Source organism: Xenopus tropicalis, chromosome 8 (assembly GCF_000004195.4).
Source record: "Xenopus tropicalis strain Nigerian chromosome 8, UCB_Xtro_10.0, whole genome shotgun sequence".
Classification (NCBI taxonomy): domain Eukaryota; kingdom Metazoa; phylum Chordata; class Amphibia; order Anura; family Pipidae; genus Xenopus; species Xenopus tropicalis.
In genome coordinates, this window is record NC_030684.2 from 23,884,186 (window position 1) to 23,902,012 (window position 17,827).

Here is a 17,827-nt window from a genome sequence, read left to right on the forward strand (position 1 = left end):
GAGCGGAAAGAGGCACAGAGTCCCATCCTTATCTCCAGCCTTGGGCTGAGCCTCCTGATGTTTCTCTCTGCACTGAGCACCAGATTTTTTATCCAGCACAGGGTGGTTTGCTGGGAGGTGGAAGGGCAGTGTGCCTACCACAAGAACAGGATACAAATAACGTCATCAGTTTTTAATATGTTTGTGCCACTGGCCCCTTTAAGCTACCTGCCAAGCCTCTGCTTTGTGCATTTCCCCTGGAGTTGGATATCTGTGAAATAATAAAAACAATTATCTGTAGTGACTCCAGCACTGTGCCAGCTGCTTTGATGCCCAGCCCTGCGTATGTAGGACTTCTTAGTCCAGTCCAGAACGAATGAGAGAACACAGACAGGGATGGAGCATACAGAGCCCACTGAGTTCACAGTGTTCTACTCTTTTCAATTGACCGCTCAGCTACGTCCATTCCTCAGAGTGTCCTATTTATTTCGTCGCAAATAAATACATTATTTTTTAAAAGGAGCAGAACGTTAGTGTTAAGTGACAGAGCTCTTGATCAGTTAGCAGAACACACAGGCGTTTTGTTCTGGGAGCTGAGCAGAGAATGGTCCCTTGTGTGGTATAAAGCAGTTCAGTTACAGGCTGTGGATGGATCGGTAGGATTTCATGACCTGTTATCTGTGACTATTCCACCACCCCCTATCTCTGCCCGGCTTGGCAAGAATTAGACTTGGGCTTCTGCTCTTAACCCAAAAGGGCCCGCTTGCTTGTAAATAGAAGTGACAATGGAGCATGCTGTTGCGCTCGCAGATGGTCGATTTCATTAATGAAGCACTCACTTAACCATTCATTCAGCACAAGCAATGCTTAGTAATTATATGGCATTCAGCTAAGGCTACATCTGTGCCTGCCTGCCTCTCATGCATTTCAGGCAGGAGTCAGAGCATAACTTGATAGATGCCCAAAATATTTTATCTTCATATGTATTTGGGAGCTGCCATATTATTTATAAAGCTATAAAAAAACAAGAGAGGGCCTCCAAACCACCATCACTGTAATCTGTTCTTTTAAAGTATTAATAAATATAATTTTCATATGGTAAAATCCAGCTGCAAAACAGTCTGCGTCATTTAAAAACCTGGCAGGGGAGGAGGGACTAAAACATTGATGTTACAAATTGTACCAACTTCTCCACAGCTTCCACACAGCACGCTGGAACTATATAGCCCACAATGCATTGCACTGTGATGTTCCTTTCCTTATTGACATCAAGTGTGCAGGGGATTGTTGGATTTGGAGGATGCAGGCTGAAGGCAGGCTGAGTAAAGTAGTCAGCCAGATCAGCAGGAGAATAGGGAGGCAGGTTTAGGTAACTGTTCCAAACCATATTATTACAAAGGCATATTTTAAACAATGTTTATTGCAAAGTTGTTTGAAATTATTTTTACTTTTCAAAACGTTTTGGTTGTGTTTGTGTGAAGTTCCCCTTTAAAGAGCACTAGGGGTGCTTCATTTTTATGTTTGTATGACTTTTATCCCAGCCACAGGTGTAACAGAGTGGGAAAAAATAGGGATCTATACTTGGGTAGAAAAGGGCTGATAATCTTTCAGTTTGAGGGAGTATCACGCTTGGTGTGTCCTTCTCCATAGACAGTTAAGTTCCTGCAGCACTGAAGAAGTTAGGAGTAACCATTACACTAATAGCAAGTTCAGAGCTTACATTCTGGCTATAGTGGCCACTCAAGGAATGGCATATATTGGCTGGCAAGTTCTCTGTTGACCAAGTTTTGGCACACAAAGTTAGGAAGAAAATGCTGCAAGCTGAGGACCACATCAAGCACTGGTTAAATCAGGCACAATGTTACATAGTGTTGAAAAAAGACCAGAGTCCATGAAGTTCAACCCATCCAAGTAAACCCAGCACACACAACCTATACTTACCTATCTATACACTCACATACATAAACTATATATACAACCACTAATACTGTTAGGACCATAAAAGCCAAATTTTTTTTTTTTTTATAATTGAAAAGGCCCTGGATGTTCTATTTTTCTGGGTCCCCAGTGGAAAAAGGAAGTGTCTGATGGCCACGTTGTAGCTCATTTTACTATGCTACAAACAAATCCCACATCTGTTGGTTTTTTAGTTATATTGTGAAATACTCTTCTTCTGCCCTGGTGTCGCCACAGCTGGCGTCTTTATCCGAATAGTTATTTCTGTTTTGCCAAGGTTTTTTGAACTTGCTTTCATATATCTTGTAGAGAGAACAGTCCCAAATGCTTTTATGTATACCAACAATGAGGGTAGCAGGATGATGAGGAATACCGGGAGTTCCTATTAACAATATATGGTGGGCCATTTAATCTCACTATTTTCTGATCCTCCAGCTCTCGTTGCTTTCTTCCCAGGGGGGTTTCTTCAGTTCTTGCCTTGGGAGCCAGCATCATCTGTAGGAAGATGCCTGGCCTGTCACCCCGTCAGAGGACCATCTGTGAGGCGCGCCCTGATGCCATGATTGCTGTAGGTACAGGAGCACGCTTGGGCACTGAAGAGTGTCAGTATCAGTTCCAGCACAGTCGGTGGAACTGCACTTCTCTAGGGGAACCAAGTGTCTTTGGACAGGAGCTAAAAGTAGGTATGTGTGACGTGTCTGAGCATTTAAAAGATCCAGAATAAAGAAGAATCAAAGGGCAGTTATCCATTAAAACTATAGAACTAGTTATGGGTCTGATTTGTATTCCAAGGCACTGTATAGCCTAATCAAGAATGTAAGTACAGAAAGTTAGGATCCATGCCATTCGCTCTCCTGCTTCTCTACCAATATTTTGTTTCCGTCTCCTTTTTCCATATATCTCTGTTACCACATATCAATTTCTCTTTTTTTTCTAACATTCTTCCCCAAATTCCAGCTCCGCTTCTTTAATATTTTTTTTCTGATTTCCCTTTCAGTCCCTTTTTTTGAACTGTGGACAGAGGCCCAATAAATAGTGACTGTCAACAGCATCTTACAGCAGTCCAGGCTACCTCTTGCTAGTCCAGGCCTACGATGGACATAGAGTCTCAATTTCCCAAATCTTATCTCTCTCTGTTTTCTTTCTTTTGACCCCTTCCTGGTTTCTTGTGCCCAACTTCCCTTCTTATGCTTTCCCTATTCTATCGCTACATCAGTAGAGGGAACTCATATAAGGAAACAAGCCTGCTAATAGCACAAAAGGCAGGAGATAGTTCACTGCAATACATGTGGCCATTGATATATTGGATCCAAGATTCAGTTCAGGATTTGGTAGTGTTCAGCCAAACCGAACCCAAACCCTGAAAGTCATGGGGACAACTGAATGCAGCAGTTTTCAGTTTGCAGATGATGCATTTTTTCCAAATATCCAAATTCAGAAATTCTCTTTTTAATGTATCTCCAGCATCAGACTGGGATGGCAGGGACCAACCAGGAAACCTTAGACCATCAGCACACTCTTCAACTATTTTTCCTTTTCTTCTCATTCAACCTCCATATTTTCCTAGTCTCATTTTTTACATATTTTCATCTCTCCATTTAGCCTCTTTGCTCCCATACAAAATTAAGGAATGACCATGAAATTTGCAAAAAAGATGTATAAACAGGAGGGCCTTCTAACACTTGGGCACACCAAGAGTTTTCCTGGTATCCCTGTGGGCCACATAAATCAAAAAGAGTCCTATAAAGTTGAACTCACCACTGGGAACGGTGGGTCCGGGTGCACATGCCCCAGACCTTCACCTAAGGTAAATAATCACAACTCCATTTTGACAAATGGGCTGGCAACAAAACCTGACTGACGTAGGTTATGATTAAGTGCCCAGCATTGGCATGAAATGCATAAGGCTTAAATGCACTATGATGTATTAAATTCTTAAATAAATATCACATTTAAGCAGCATTTATACGTCAATCTGGTTTTGTTGCCAGCCCTTTTGTCAAGATGGAGTTGTGATCCCTGTGGGCCAGCCTAACACTGTGCATCTCTACTTATACTATACTAATACTAGGACTAGGGATTTCTGGGAATTTTATACTACATTCAGGGTAGGAAGAAGCAGGGACCATGATGCTGAGTGTGTTGAGCACTGCTAGAAGCAGAATTATTTAATGACACTGCAATGTAGTGATGAGCACTCCATTTTACTCCAACACTATTATAACATATAAGCAGGTTAACTGGCTCCTGTTAACACTAACCCAAGTGTGCATAAATGGGATAGGGACGGATATACGATCTCTGTAAAGCACTGTGGAATATGCAAGCAGGGCTGCCCAGTGTCGGTCTGAGATGGCAGAGGCCCACCTGGACCATGGGCCCACTCTCAAAACTTTAATTCCTCCTCTCCTCCCAAAAACTCTGACACACTGACACCTGGGCCCACCGGGAGTTTTCCTGGTATCCTGGTGGGCCAGTCTGACACTGGGGCCGCTATCAGAAATTACGCGGCCCCTCAAAATGAAATTTTCTGCCCCCCCCTCTTCCTATGCCCCCACCCCACAATGTCCCCTCCCCCAGTGACCCCTCCCATCAGTACAAAGGACACACAGACATTGGTAGCCAGGGCCCCCTAAAACATTGGTGGCCAGGGGTTAAGTTCTGCATTGGTGCCAGGGCAGGGACCCCATAAAACATTGTTAGCCAGACCAGGGCCCCCTAAAACTTTGGTGGTCCTCCCCTTGGGTCCTCATACTATGGCCACTTGCCGTTGCTTTCTGCTCCCCCACTGCTTCCTCCCGCTGCCCACTGCTTCAGGTGGCTCCCCCCTGCTTCCTCCAGCTCCCCCCCAGCGTCCTCCTGCTTCCCCCCAGTGTCCTCAGAATGTATTTGTCTTGTGTTTATAAACGGTCTGTGCTGTGCTTAAGCATCTGTTTAGGCACTGTATTTGGACTTATTTCAGATGCAGATATAAATGGATATCAGTCACCGTATTTAAAAAAGTCTTCCATAGTTTCTAAGCAGTCTATGCAATAAAATGTCTCTTTAAAAAGACAGTGAACATTGGGAATTGAGCTTTATTACATTGTATAACTGCTTGCTTCCTTCTAGAAGGTAAGATGCTGACAAAGCATTAGGTGTCCTCCTGCTCCCCCTCCCCCCCGTGTCTCCCTGCTTTCTCCGGCTCCCCCTAGCGTCCTCCTGCTCCCCTCCCCCCCATAATCCTCCTGCTCCCCCCCCCCAGTGTCCTCCTGCTTCCTCTGGCTCCCCCCAGTGTCCTCCTGCTCCCCCCAGCATGCTCCTGCTCCCCCCAGTGTCCACCTGCTTCCTTCAGCTCCCCCCCAGTGTCCACCTGCTTCCTCCTGCTCCCCCCCAGCATCCCAGAGTCTACGGGAGATGTTATTTAAACCTGTTATATAACAGGTTTTAGGATAATGCATCCCATACCTGTTTATAATTATACCAGCTGCTATACACCTACACAATTTTGCTTAACCGCTATTATTTTTCAGGTAGCCGGGAAACTGCATTTTACTATGCCATCCTGTCAGCTGGTATTGCCCATTCCATCACCAACGCATGCAGCCAAGGAAACCTCACTTACTGCAGCTGTGACCGGGAGAAGAACGGCTATCAAGATCCAGAGAAAGGGTGGAGGTGGGGCGGATGCTCGGCTGATGTGAAATATGGTATCCGCTTTTCCCGAGAGTTTGTGGATGCCCGGGAAGTAAAGCGCAATGCTCGAACTCTGATGAACCTGCATAACAACATGGTGGGCAGGAAGGTAATGCCATAATAATCAGCGTTCATGTACACACCTAGGATGTGTTGTAGATTAGTTGCAACAATGTAAGATCATTAGCAGGCTGACGCAGTGCCATTGGTAAAGCTTGTATCAAACACAAGCCTATGGCTAACACTAAAAAGAGGCCAGACAATTAATTAGCAATTAGCTTAGGCATTGGGCTCATTACTTATTGCGATTAATTATTAGATCGGTTATCCAGAAAGTTCCGAATTACGGAAAGGCCATCTCCCATAGACCCCATTATAAGCAAATAATTCTAATTTTTAAAAATGATTGCTTTTTTCTCTGTAATAATAAAACAGTGCTTTGTACTTGATCCAAACTAAGGTATAATTAATCCTTATTGGAGGCAAAACAAACCTATTGGGTTTATTCAATATTTAAAAGAATTTTAGCAGACTTAAGTTATGGAGATCCAAATTACGGAAAGATCCCTTATCCGGAAAACCCCAGGTCCCGAGCATTCTGGATAACAGGTCCCATACCTCTATAAGTTATTATGGTTGAACGTGATGGACGTATGTCTTTTTTCAACCTAACTTACTAAGTTATGATTCACAAAACACTCTGAAAAAAATACCCAGACACCAGTCATAGTTTGGCTATCATTATTTTTATAGCTGTTAAATTGGTTGATATGTGCTATCACTCCACAAGCGGCTGCAGTTAAACCACACAGCTTATGGTGTCTTTTTCACACTTTTTATTTCTTCAGCTGCTGGAGAAGAACATCCACTTGGAGTGCAAATGCCATGGAGTTTCAGGGTCCTGTACCCTGAAGACATGCTGGCTGACACTGCCTCATTTCCGAGAGGTTGGCTATGCCATTATGGACAAGTACAAGCAGGCAGTTATGGTCGAGGCTGTGAGAGGAAGGCGCCAGCTTTTGCCCACTTTCCTCAAATTAAAGAACCCACAAAGCTATAGCAAGCCGGCCGAAACTGATCTGGTGTACGTAGACCGCTCACCCAGTTTCTGTGAAAAGGACAATGCCACGGGCAGCATTGGCACCTATGGACGGTTCTGTAACCGTACATCAACTCAAGCAGACAGCTGTGAACTCTTGTGCTGTGGCCGGGGCTACAAGACTTTCCAGTATACTCACACATGGCAGTGCCACTGCAAGTTCCACTGGTGCTGCCATGTGACTTGCAGCACTTGCAGTGAAAGGACGCAGGCCTACACTTGTAATTAAACAGGTGGAAGGCCATGGCCATGCAATGTAAAAGCTCAGGCGGTGTAGCAAACACTGAAGCACAATGGTTAGCCACTAAAATGCACCAGAGAAGAAACAACCGATGAGCAAATGAAAGCATGTGACCTGCTTTGTCACCTTATGTACTCATACTGATGCTGCAACCTTACCAATGTATTTATATATGCAGCCTGCCTTTGAGGAGCTGCCACTCACAAACTGGGTGGGGGACAGTAGGTGTCAGGTGAAGCAATGAACCTTCATTACATCTTCTGACACCTACTGTCCATTTCCCCACCCATTTTGTGAGTGGCAGCTCCTCAAAGGCGGGTCAGAGTTTTAAATGCTACAGCATGGAATCAGAAAGTCACCTTATTATGTTGTTCATAAAAAGAAAAGCCTATAAAAGTGCATGGGAATTTCAAGCAGACTGCAGGAAGCTATTTGTTCTTGCACTGTTCACTTCCTGGCCTGCAGGTACGACAAATATTCCCTCTTCCAACTGCCTGTAAAATTTCACATGCAATATATCTTTATGTACACCAAGGTTATTTAACGTAAATTTAATATAAATATCTGTCAGTGGTTTACTCTTCCAGCTGTTTGTATTTTGGGTGAATGTGATGGCATGCACTGTTGTACAACTACTGAAATACATACAGGGTAGATAGATTTTAGCACTTCTGCCCCATGTCCCTCTAATTTACCCTCTTCTTTTTGTTAGCATTTAGTCACAATGGATCTCATAGGCCATATAAGTATGTTAAGGTAATTTAACACGTATTTATTTGCTGTAGAAAATACAATATATTTTTTTCTTTACTAAAATTCTACCGTAGTTTATCCTACAAAAGCTCTTTTCTCATCATCTATACAGGGTAGACAAAATAATGCTCAAATGACAGAAGTGCCATTCTTACAACACTTATGAGATCTCCACACATTCACAAAATGAGCTGATCAGCTCAGTTCAGTGGAGCTTCTTTGGGCTAGAACTATGGGTAAGCAGAAGAGGCACATCCCTAGAGCACAATGGTGGGAGGGGGCGCTGGGACCCTAGGCACTAGGCTGGGGCAGTAGTGTTTAGTTGCTGAGCTGGGGGCGCCTATATTCATTGGCCTAGCTCTGTCATTGGGGAACTTTGGAGAAATGCATTTTTGCTCTTAAGGAGCTACTGTAGCTAGTTCAGTGGTGTAACAATAAAACAAACAAACCCTGCATGGGGGCATGAGGGCCAAACCTAAAGGAGCCCTAAAAGAGAGGAAGTCAGATACCGAAGAACATGTTCACAAAAAAAGGAGACAATAAATCCTGTGTTTCTTTTGATAGAGAACTCAGTGCAGCTTTTCTGTGAGTGCTTATGGCTGTATTTACATAGACCTTTCTGATAAAGTTGACTTAGTTTTTACCTTTATTTCTCCTTTAATATAGTCAAAAGGCACTGTTTCCACCCCCTGGATGCCAGTTCACTGAAGTCTGTGGGGAACATTTTATACATAAAAATATCACTGAGGCCAGTGTGGCAACTTCCGATAAGGCACATTCATGACTAATTCTATGTGGGCATCCATGCTTCTGTTTCTGTCCTGTTTGTTGCATTATTGCTAGAACAAGCTGTGTAAGAGCACAGAGCAATGCAGCAGATGCAAACAGAGTGCAGACTATAGCACAGGCAAACAGTGTGCAGGCAGAAACTCTTTTTCCCCACTGTTACAGATCAGATAATATGTTTTTTTAAGACTCTGTTATCTATTGCTCTCACATTTAAACCATACCCCCAACTGTCCCTGTATGGGGGGGTACTGTCTATTGGGCCATTGGGGGCACTGTGTATGGGGGGGCAAAACTGGTACATGGTTATAACTCACTATGGGGGAACTGTGTATGGGGGTATGGTCTACGGGGGCAGATTCTATGGGGGCATTGTGTATGGGGGGTACTTTCTATGGGGGTTACTGTGTATGGGGGCTACTGTGTATGGGGGGTACTGTCTATTGGGCCATTGGGGGCACTGTGTATGGGGGGGTAAAACTGGTACATGGTTATAACTCACTATGGGGGAACTGTGTATGGGGGTATGGTCTACGGGGGCAGATTCTATGGGGGCATTGTGTATGGGGGGTAATTTCTATGGGGGTTACTGTCTATGGGGGCACTGTGTATGGGGGTACTGTCTATTGGGCCATTGGGGGCACTGTGTATGGGGTACTGTGTATGGGGGGACAAAAACTGGTACATGGTTATAACTCGCCTTCTCTCTATATTTGTATTTTATATGTAGGAGTTGCTATATTGTTTTCCTTAGGTAGTACAGTATGAGGGTATAGCACATCTGCATCTGATCCCGCCATTTCAACTATATAAATAGAGTATTTTTTTTTTAAATGGCCCGTGGTAATTGGGGCGTGGCCACAAAAGTGGGCGTGGTGTCCCTCTTTTCATTTTTCATATGTTGGGAGGTATGTTTAAACTGTGCAAATTCTTTCTGAGAAATTCCCCCTGCTGACCCTATATAATTTTACAGCCTCCCTGGATTATCCTGCTTATCTGTTGCAATAAATTTGGCTTCTGTCTTCTGACCCCATCACAGACTCCTAAACTCTTTCCTTTGCTTTTCACTGCTAGAAATAAACAGAACCTGAAAAGGGTAGAAAAAAAGGTAATGCTCTATGCTCCACAAATGGCAAAGGGCCCACTAAGGCTAGAGCTCACCGGGACAAATTCCAGTCTCCTGACAGACCCGTCTATTGACATGCAGGCTGGTACTGGCAATCTGTGGGTTCTGGCAATTGCCATAGGGGCTGCTATAAGATGCCATACACAGTCACTCTTTATTATGCTGGCGGGGGTGGGGGGAAGCTGTTTTGGCCTCTATGTACTTGAAATGTCAGGGTCTATTTTAATTCCAAGTCCAGTATTGTTGACATGTAACTGTAGACAAATGGGTCATTCACAGACTGAAGTGGTTGGATGTCATATTTGATTGAACAACCAAAGCGTGGCTCCATATGGATCAATAATAGAAGTTTTAACAGGCCATGTCATCCAGCATCTCATCAGATCCTAGTTGGGTGTCAAGATGGAATTTCTGGTCTGATTGTGCATAAATAAATTGTTAATGTTACAATTGGCATTCTGTTTGCTCCGAATCTGGTAACATGTAATCAGATGTTTTCTTTCCAACAGCAGGCCTGTAAATGTTATCTTTTGCAATGGGCTACTAGAAAGGTCATTTTCGGCGACCTTGGGGCACTGTCATTGAGCACTAAGTAAGCCTTGTGTTCCAGGGAATAGAAAACGACCCCTTAGAACTGTAGAAAGTCATCAACAGACCTAAAAGTGAGAACAGAAACATTTTCCTGTCCCCTACATTGGCTCGTAGACTGAAGGAGTCTTCTAAAAATCTGAGGCTAATAAATAGAGGGCTGTAAAACTGATCCCTATTTTTAACTCTTGATAAATGTTCTGCATAATAGGTTAGTGTAGCCTGCAGGCACTACGAGAGGATCACAAGCGAATCAGTCACACACGGGGGTGCTATGGTTAGTGCCGTTTACTGCCTCAATCTGCTGGCCATACTTCCAGTTGTGCTATACCATCAGTATAACATAATTGCCAACCCACACCTATTCTTGCTCCTTGTAGTGGCATAAGTGGAACATCAAGCATGTGGGAGGTGATAAGAAGCATGTGGTCAACAAGCAGGTAACAATGGCTGCTTAGGCAAGGCTAAAACTCCAGGCTCAGTCAACAACAACTTCTCAGAACCTTTTATGGATACCCCTGGAAAATTTAAAGGGGAATACAACTCTAACACAACTTGAGGTAGTCGGCTCTCCTCAACCTGACTACAGCCTGCATCCTCCAGATCCAGATATCATACATGATAACAATAAGGAAAGGAAACCTCCCAATGCACTGTGGGTTATTTAGTTCCTGCATGCTGTCTGTAAGCTGTGGCTGTCTGTAAGCTGTGGAGAAGTTGTAACATCAATGCTTTAGTCCCTCCTTCCCTTAGTCCCTCCTTCAAATGATGCAGAAAGGGAAGAACTGTTTTGCATATAAAAATGGTATTTATTGATACTTTTTGAAGGAACAGATTACAGTAATAGGTATATTAGAGGGGTTCTGTGTTGTGTGGGGCTCTTTAACAAATTTTGGTTCAGAAGCCAGAGTTCCACTTTAGGAATATGGAGATACACTGGCCATTTAACAAACACAATCCAACTCCTTTATTTGCTGCTGAACTTTAACTTACAGCTCTAAATCATGTCTGACTTCTGGCCTGTAGGAGAAAGGACATTGGGGTTGCAAACGAGCAAAACTGTACATGTGGATACATTTCCTATTAAGCAGTTCTAAAGCCCAAGACTGTGCTAGGAAGGCAGAGATATTGCAATGCTGCATGTGAAATACCATACAGCTACTTGGGAAAAATGGTCCGAGTGACTTGGCCATCCAAACCCAATATCTTGTGGGGAGAGTGAGTCAGGGTGACGCCTTCTGAGTGTTAGCCCCGCAGGGGAAAACTCTGCACACCTGGGGGATGATGTCAGCACCTGCCTCATTCCATAAACAGTGAGATGTAGGGATAAGCATGAAACAGCAGAGAGCTGGCTGCCTTTCGCAAATAACAAGTCCCAACAGACTGAGCTCTCTCTCTATGGAGCCAAGGAGCTGGAATAAAAAGGGCGTCTGCTTCCCACTGCACCCGTAGGGAAGGAAAACAGACACGACTGACGGCACACAGGCCTTTCTGTATGAATATCCATCTATAGGCCTGCTTGTCGTGCCTTCTGACTGGCCCAGAGGTGGTCACATGGCTCATCCAAAAATGCTTTGCTTCCATTGAGAATAACCATGCTCCCACAAAGGAGTGTCAAACTCATCACTCACAAAGGCTGTAAATTTGAAAGTCTCACACCCCTGGGCTAACAATTATATCCATAATTAATCATTTAGAATGTGCCTCTTGATAACACTTTGGCATTTAGGAAACCAAGTAAAGTTTGTACCTTTTATGTTAAAGTGGGAGTCCTTGCAGTAGGCTAAGCACAGTGTCAAAAGGGCTGGTGTAAGATGCAATAGAAACTATTCAGTAGGCCTGGTGGGGGGGCTGTTTTCCTCTGTGTTCTTGAAATGCTGTGGCCTATTATGAATCTCAGTGTTTGGACTTGACCAGCAGCCCAAAGCTTTTTAGCCTACAGCCTGTCTTCAAAGATTTCCAGGTATAATTTATATAGGCCTTCTCATTGGTGTAGCCTACTAGATTCATAGGACCTTCTACTACCCCTGTTCCTTTATCCCTGAAGAACAGGAGAAAGAGAATGGCACTGGAAAACCCAAAAGGTAAATTCTGCTAGAAAAGGTGTTGTGCCTCAGCACTAGTAAAAACAAAAAAAGTTTCATCTAGGCTTTAGAGGTTTTATTCTCTATAGTTATAATATACAGAGTAAAACAGAATTTAAAAAGACAAATGTACAAAATGAGTGCTGCATATGCTAAGTAAGATCAAGCCACAAAAGTATTTAATTGTAATAGTAAAAAATGTCAGTATTGCAATTGTGCACCTATTGTAAGAGTGGGATAATAGCCTCTGGGAAGCGACTGTGGCTATGTGATAGCAGGTATAGTAGGGTGAGATAGTGCCTATAGTAGCAGTGGGATAATAGCCTCTGGGAAGCGACTGTGGCTATGGGATAGCAGGTATAGTAGGGTGAGATAGTGCCTATAGTAGCAGTGGGATAATAGTCTCTGGGAAGCGACTGTGGCTGTGGGATAGCAGGTATAGTAGGGTGAGATAGTGCCTATAGTAGCAGTGGGATAATAGTCTCTGGGAAGCGACTGTGGCTGTGGGATAGCAGGTATAGTAGGGAGAGATGGTGCCTATAGTAGCAGTGGGATAATAGTCTCTGGGAAGCGACTGTGGCTGTGGGATAGCAGGTATAGTAGGGAGAGATGGTGCCTATAGTAGCAGTGGGATAATAGCCTCTGGGAAGGGACTGGGGCTGTGGGATAGCAGGTATAGTAGGGAGAGATGGTGCCTATAGTAGCAGTGGGATAATAGCCTCTGGGAAGGGACTGGGGCTGTGGGATAGCAGGTATAGTAGGGAGAGATGGTGCCTATAGTAGCAGTGGGGGGATAATAGCCTCTGGGAAGGGACTGGGGCTGTGGGATAGCAGGTATAGTAGGGAGTGATGATATCTATGGTAGCGGTGGGATAACAGCATCTGTGAAAGGACAGAGTTTGCCTTGCCTACTTTATGTATTATACACTCTGCAGTATCCCATAACCCTCTGTTTTGCTCAGAGCCATGCCACCCCTACTGCCAACCGCAACATTTCTACCATCCTGCCAACCCTGCCTTTGGTTCCTGTACTGTTTTGCTGGAAATGCCAAAGCCTCCTTTTAATAAAATTTTAAGATTTTACCCTGTCAGATTTCCTCAGGGCCTGTGCTTGTGTGAGGTACTGCTCAATACATTCTTGGAATATCTGTGGGACAGACAGAATTGTTCAAGAGGCAGGCGAGTTTTTACATGTAATGACTGAGATTGTTATCAAGCATTTATAATATATGTATTTATATATATAGATATGTATAATATATATTCATTCACAAATACCTTGCAGGCCCTTTGCGGTCACACCTCCCTGGATCATTCTGCTGGATTGTTCTTCACAAAAGCGGCAACTTAATAGATATCTAACTCCTTCTAAGAGTTTCAAGGTACGGGGAGTAATCAACCAATCAGACAGGCTAGAGCCACTGACAGCTAATTAATCAGATGCTGAGTAATCATCCCTGTAGATAATACACAAGCAATTATTCCAGTTTTTACATTGAGAACACAAAGTGTTTAGGAGCATGTTTAGTTAGTAGGGGTGGTTCACTTTTAAGTTTTAGTATGTTATAGAATGGTTAACTCTAAACAACTTTTCAATTGGCCTTTGTTTTTTCTTTCATACAGATTTTCAATTATTTGACTTCTCCTTCTGCCTCTTTCCAGCTTTTGAAATGGGGGTCACTGACCCCAGAGGCCAAAAAACTGCTGTATAATGCTACAATTATATTGTTATTGTTACCTTTTATTACTTATCTTTCTATTTGGGCCCTTGCCTAGTCATATTCCAGTCTCTCATTTAAAAATAATAGTTAAAAAACTACAAATAGAAAAAATGAAGACTAATTGCAAATTGTCTTAAAATATCACTCATACTTTTAAGTTAATTTAAAGGTAAACAACCCCTTTAATAAATATATAAAAATATATAATTTAGAGCTTATTTAGCCTTTATGGAAAGGGATACTATAAAAATACAAACGTTTTTTATTAGTGAATAAGAGAATGTGTAATGCTGAGTAATGTGAATATTAGATATTGCACTTGAAATCAAAATAGCAGTGCTGCCATCACCCAAGCCGTGCATGCAGTGTCAAGGATCAGACCAGGGCTGCTACCCCAAGGGCCCCCAGTCACGCACCCCGTTCCTTACATTTTTTTTACACTTGTGGCCAGCATGCCCATGCACCCCCCTGCCCCACCATGGCTTTCCAAAGGGGTTGAGTAGCTTGAAGGAATTGACGTCACTTCCGCTACGCATGTGCATGTGACATCACACATGTAGGTGCCTGTCATGATGCAAGGGTGTATTTATAATGCAGGGCCCACCGGGGCGTTTTTGTGTTCTGCTATGGCTCTGGGTGCAGGCATATGAAAAGGCTGATTCTATTAGGGGATGATTCTCGGGCTGCGTTTATCCCCAGCCTGAAAATCAGCCCCATGCAGCTAATGAAGTAGAAGCACACCAAAATAATGGCAGAACATTGGAATGTGGTGTGTATGAGTTTAAAGAGTTATCTTTTTTTTTTTTTATTTCAGCTTCTATTTTGTCTAGGGTCCACTATCATGTTTCCAGGATTACAGCCAGATTTCAGACTTCCTTTTAACCACACATCATCTATGAAACCACTATACTATCTCTTCCCCACTCCCTATTGACACTGGTCACTGCTAGAAGGTCACGGGTAGAGGGAATGATGCCTGTTCCATCCTGGCGCCTTTGGATGGTTTGGAGAGAGAAATGGAGCACTTTGTGCTGGCCTGCAAGGGGGCCTGTGATCACTTCTGGGTGATAGGCTGCGACGTCTCATTTCTGGGAGCTGCTATCCTTCATTGATTAAGTCTCGGTAACACTGGCAGCTCTTGTTAGGGTTCTGTCCCACAAGAGCTAGGTGTCTGTAACTGTAGCCCACATTGGTTTGCTGCCAGCCTCAATGTTATCGGCGCTGCTGGTGTGATAATGGGCTTTAACAGTAGAGCCATTAAGAAAAATCCAATACTGCCTCTGAATCACTGGCCCAAGCATCCAGGATGCTGTGTGAATGACATACTAGAGGGGGGAAAAGAGAGATAAGTTATAAATGATAGAAATACAGCCTATCAGCCCACTCTGTGGCTCCTAGAGACTTTGATCCTCACAGCCAGAAGGCAGTTATAAACCCTTGGCAAAAAAAAAAGGAAATACTACTAAACAGTGGCACTATGGTGTGGCCTTTACTATTCTACTAAATAGGAACTAGCTGTTTGGTTCACCTTTACGTTAATTTTTAGTATGTTATAGAATTTCTAGCCCGTCAATTGTTCTTCATTATTCATTTTATATCGTTTTTTTTAATTATTTGCCTTCCTCTACTTACACTTTTCAATATTTAAAAGGGGGTCACTAACCCTAGCTGCCAAAAACTATTGATCCTTGAGGCTACAATTTTATTGTTATTACTACTGTATTCTTAATCTCTCTATTCAGGTTCTTTCTTATTCATATACCCCTAGTTTCTAAGGTAATTGGGACCCTAACAACCAAATAGCTGCTGAAACCCAAAACTGGAGAGCTGCTAAACAAAAAGTAAAATTACTAAAAAACTACAAATAATAAAAATGTAGACCAATTGCAAATTGTCTTAAAATAGCACTATCTACATCATACATAGTAACATAGTAAGTTAGATTGAAAAAAGATGTACGTCCAATTACATTCAACCATAATAACCTGCCTAAATGCTAGTTGATCCAGAGGAAGGCAAAAAAAACCCATCTGAAGCCTCTCTAATTTGCAGCAGAGGGCTTCCTGGCTCCAATATGGCATTCAGACCAGTTCCTGGATCAACTTGTACTAAGAGATCTCTCCCATAACTCCCTCACTTGCTAAGAAGCCATCCAGCCCCTTCTTAAAGCTATATAATGTATCAGCCAGCACAACTGATTCGGGGAGGGAATTCCACAACCTCACAGCTCTCACAGTAAAAAATCTGTCCTGAATATTTAAATGGAACCTCCCTTCTTCTAAACGGAGTGGGTGCCCTCGTGTGCGTTGGAAGGACCTACTGGTAAATAAAACATTAGAAAGGTTATTATATGATCCCCTTATATATTTATACATAGTTATCATGTCACCTCTTAAACGCCTCTTCTCCAGTGTAAACAGACCCAACTTGGCCAGTCTTTCTTCATAAAGACTTTCCATAAATAAGTATGATAAGTAAGCTTACTTATCATACTTATTTATCTCAAAGGGGAACAACCTCTTTAAGCTTTATATTTATCAACTAGTTTAGAATTTTAGCAGCCCCTTTGGTACAAGACTGTTATACATCAAATTCATTCTTTTATGGATTGAAAGCAGTGCCACCCTGCTTCTCGCAACACTGCTGGTTCTGACTCTTGAAACTGTGGGGGTCATTTACAACTTACAAGGCAGAGAGTAAAGTGCAAAAACTGCATGTTATCAGCCATATTGTTTTCCGACCCTACACAGTCTATGGCATCTTACAGTACACCCTTTGGCATTTGCCAGAATCCACTGATCACCAGTTTGGGGCTGGGTGAAACCTGCATACCCTTGAAGAATGCATCAACAACTAGGTATTCATTCATAAGGGCCAGGCATGGGGAGGCACATAGGCACCCACCTCCTGCCCCCCTCCCATTCTCTAACTTGCATATAATTGGGGCCCCCTACTAAACTGCAAAATGTAGAGTGCAGCCATGCTCCTTGATTTTGTGCCCCTTAGTGCTCTTACATTTCTGTCCAGGTTCTAAGTAAATGGCCCATAGCAGCATGAGTTGTCTATATTTTATTCCTATAAATAGACAATTAAAGTTGCCATTCAATATTAGAAACTTTTTGCCTTGAAATAAAAAATTCTGTAAAAGGCAACTGTAACACCAGAGTAAGCAATATGGCAGTTTGCATTTATAATACAGGTATGGGATCCATTATCCGGAAACCCTTTATACAGAAAGTTACAAATTACGGGAAGGTCAGTTCCCATAGACTCTATTATAAGCAAATAATTCTAATTTTTAAAAATGATTTCAATTTTCGCTGTAAAAATAAAACAGTACCTTATCTTTAATGGTAAATAATCTATAATTAATCCTTATTGGAGGCAAAGCAATAAATTGGGTTTAATTAATGTTTAATTGAATTTTTTTAGTGGACTCATGGTATAGAGATCCAAATTACGGAAAGATCCATTATCCAGAAAATCCCAGGTCCGTAGCATGCTGGATAACAGATCCCATACCTGTAAATATAAAATTCACCCACACTCACAAATTTAAGTGATAGTAAATTGAATTATTCCCTTTACTGACTATGATAAGTAGCTGAAGAGAAGTAGTAATGTCAGCTGGACCAAAGCAAATGAAGGAGAGGCATTAAGGAGTCAGAGGAGCTGTGGAGATAAGCAGAATGATTAAAGGCAGTGCAACCTGTGTAGAGTATTTGTACATATGAATGATGATTGGGAATTTCATGTGCAAGGATATGTGATGCTTGGGACAGGAATTGCCTACAGCACTTATGTTAACCTGGTGTGTCC

The 17,827-nt window shown here is 42.7% G+C and overlaps 1 protein-coding gene across 3 annotated transcripts in view; it reads left to right on the forward strand.

Moving 5' to 3' along the window:
* Nucleotides 1-7,534, forward strand: part of wnt7c (wingless-type MMTV integration site family, member 7c) — a 28,742-nt gene extending 21,208 nt beyond the window's left edge. For all 3 annotated transcript variants that reach the window (XM_031892045.1, XM_031892044.1, XM_031892046.1), the window contains exons 3-5: nt 2,392-2,618; nt 5,448-5,719; nt 6,459-7,534. In XM_031892045.1, coding sequence (XP_031747905.1) covers nt 2,392-2,618; nt 5,448-5,719; nt 6,459-6,938 — 979 coding nt within the window. In that variant the 3' untranslated portion in view covers nt 6,939-7,534. The remainder of the gene's footprint in view (nt 1-2,391; nt 2,619-5,447; nt 5,720-6,458) is intronic.
* The last annotated feature ends 10,293 nt before the right edge of the window (nt 7,535-17,827 follow it).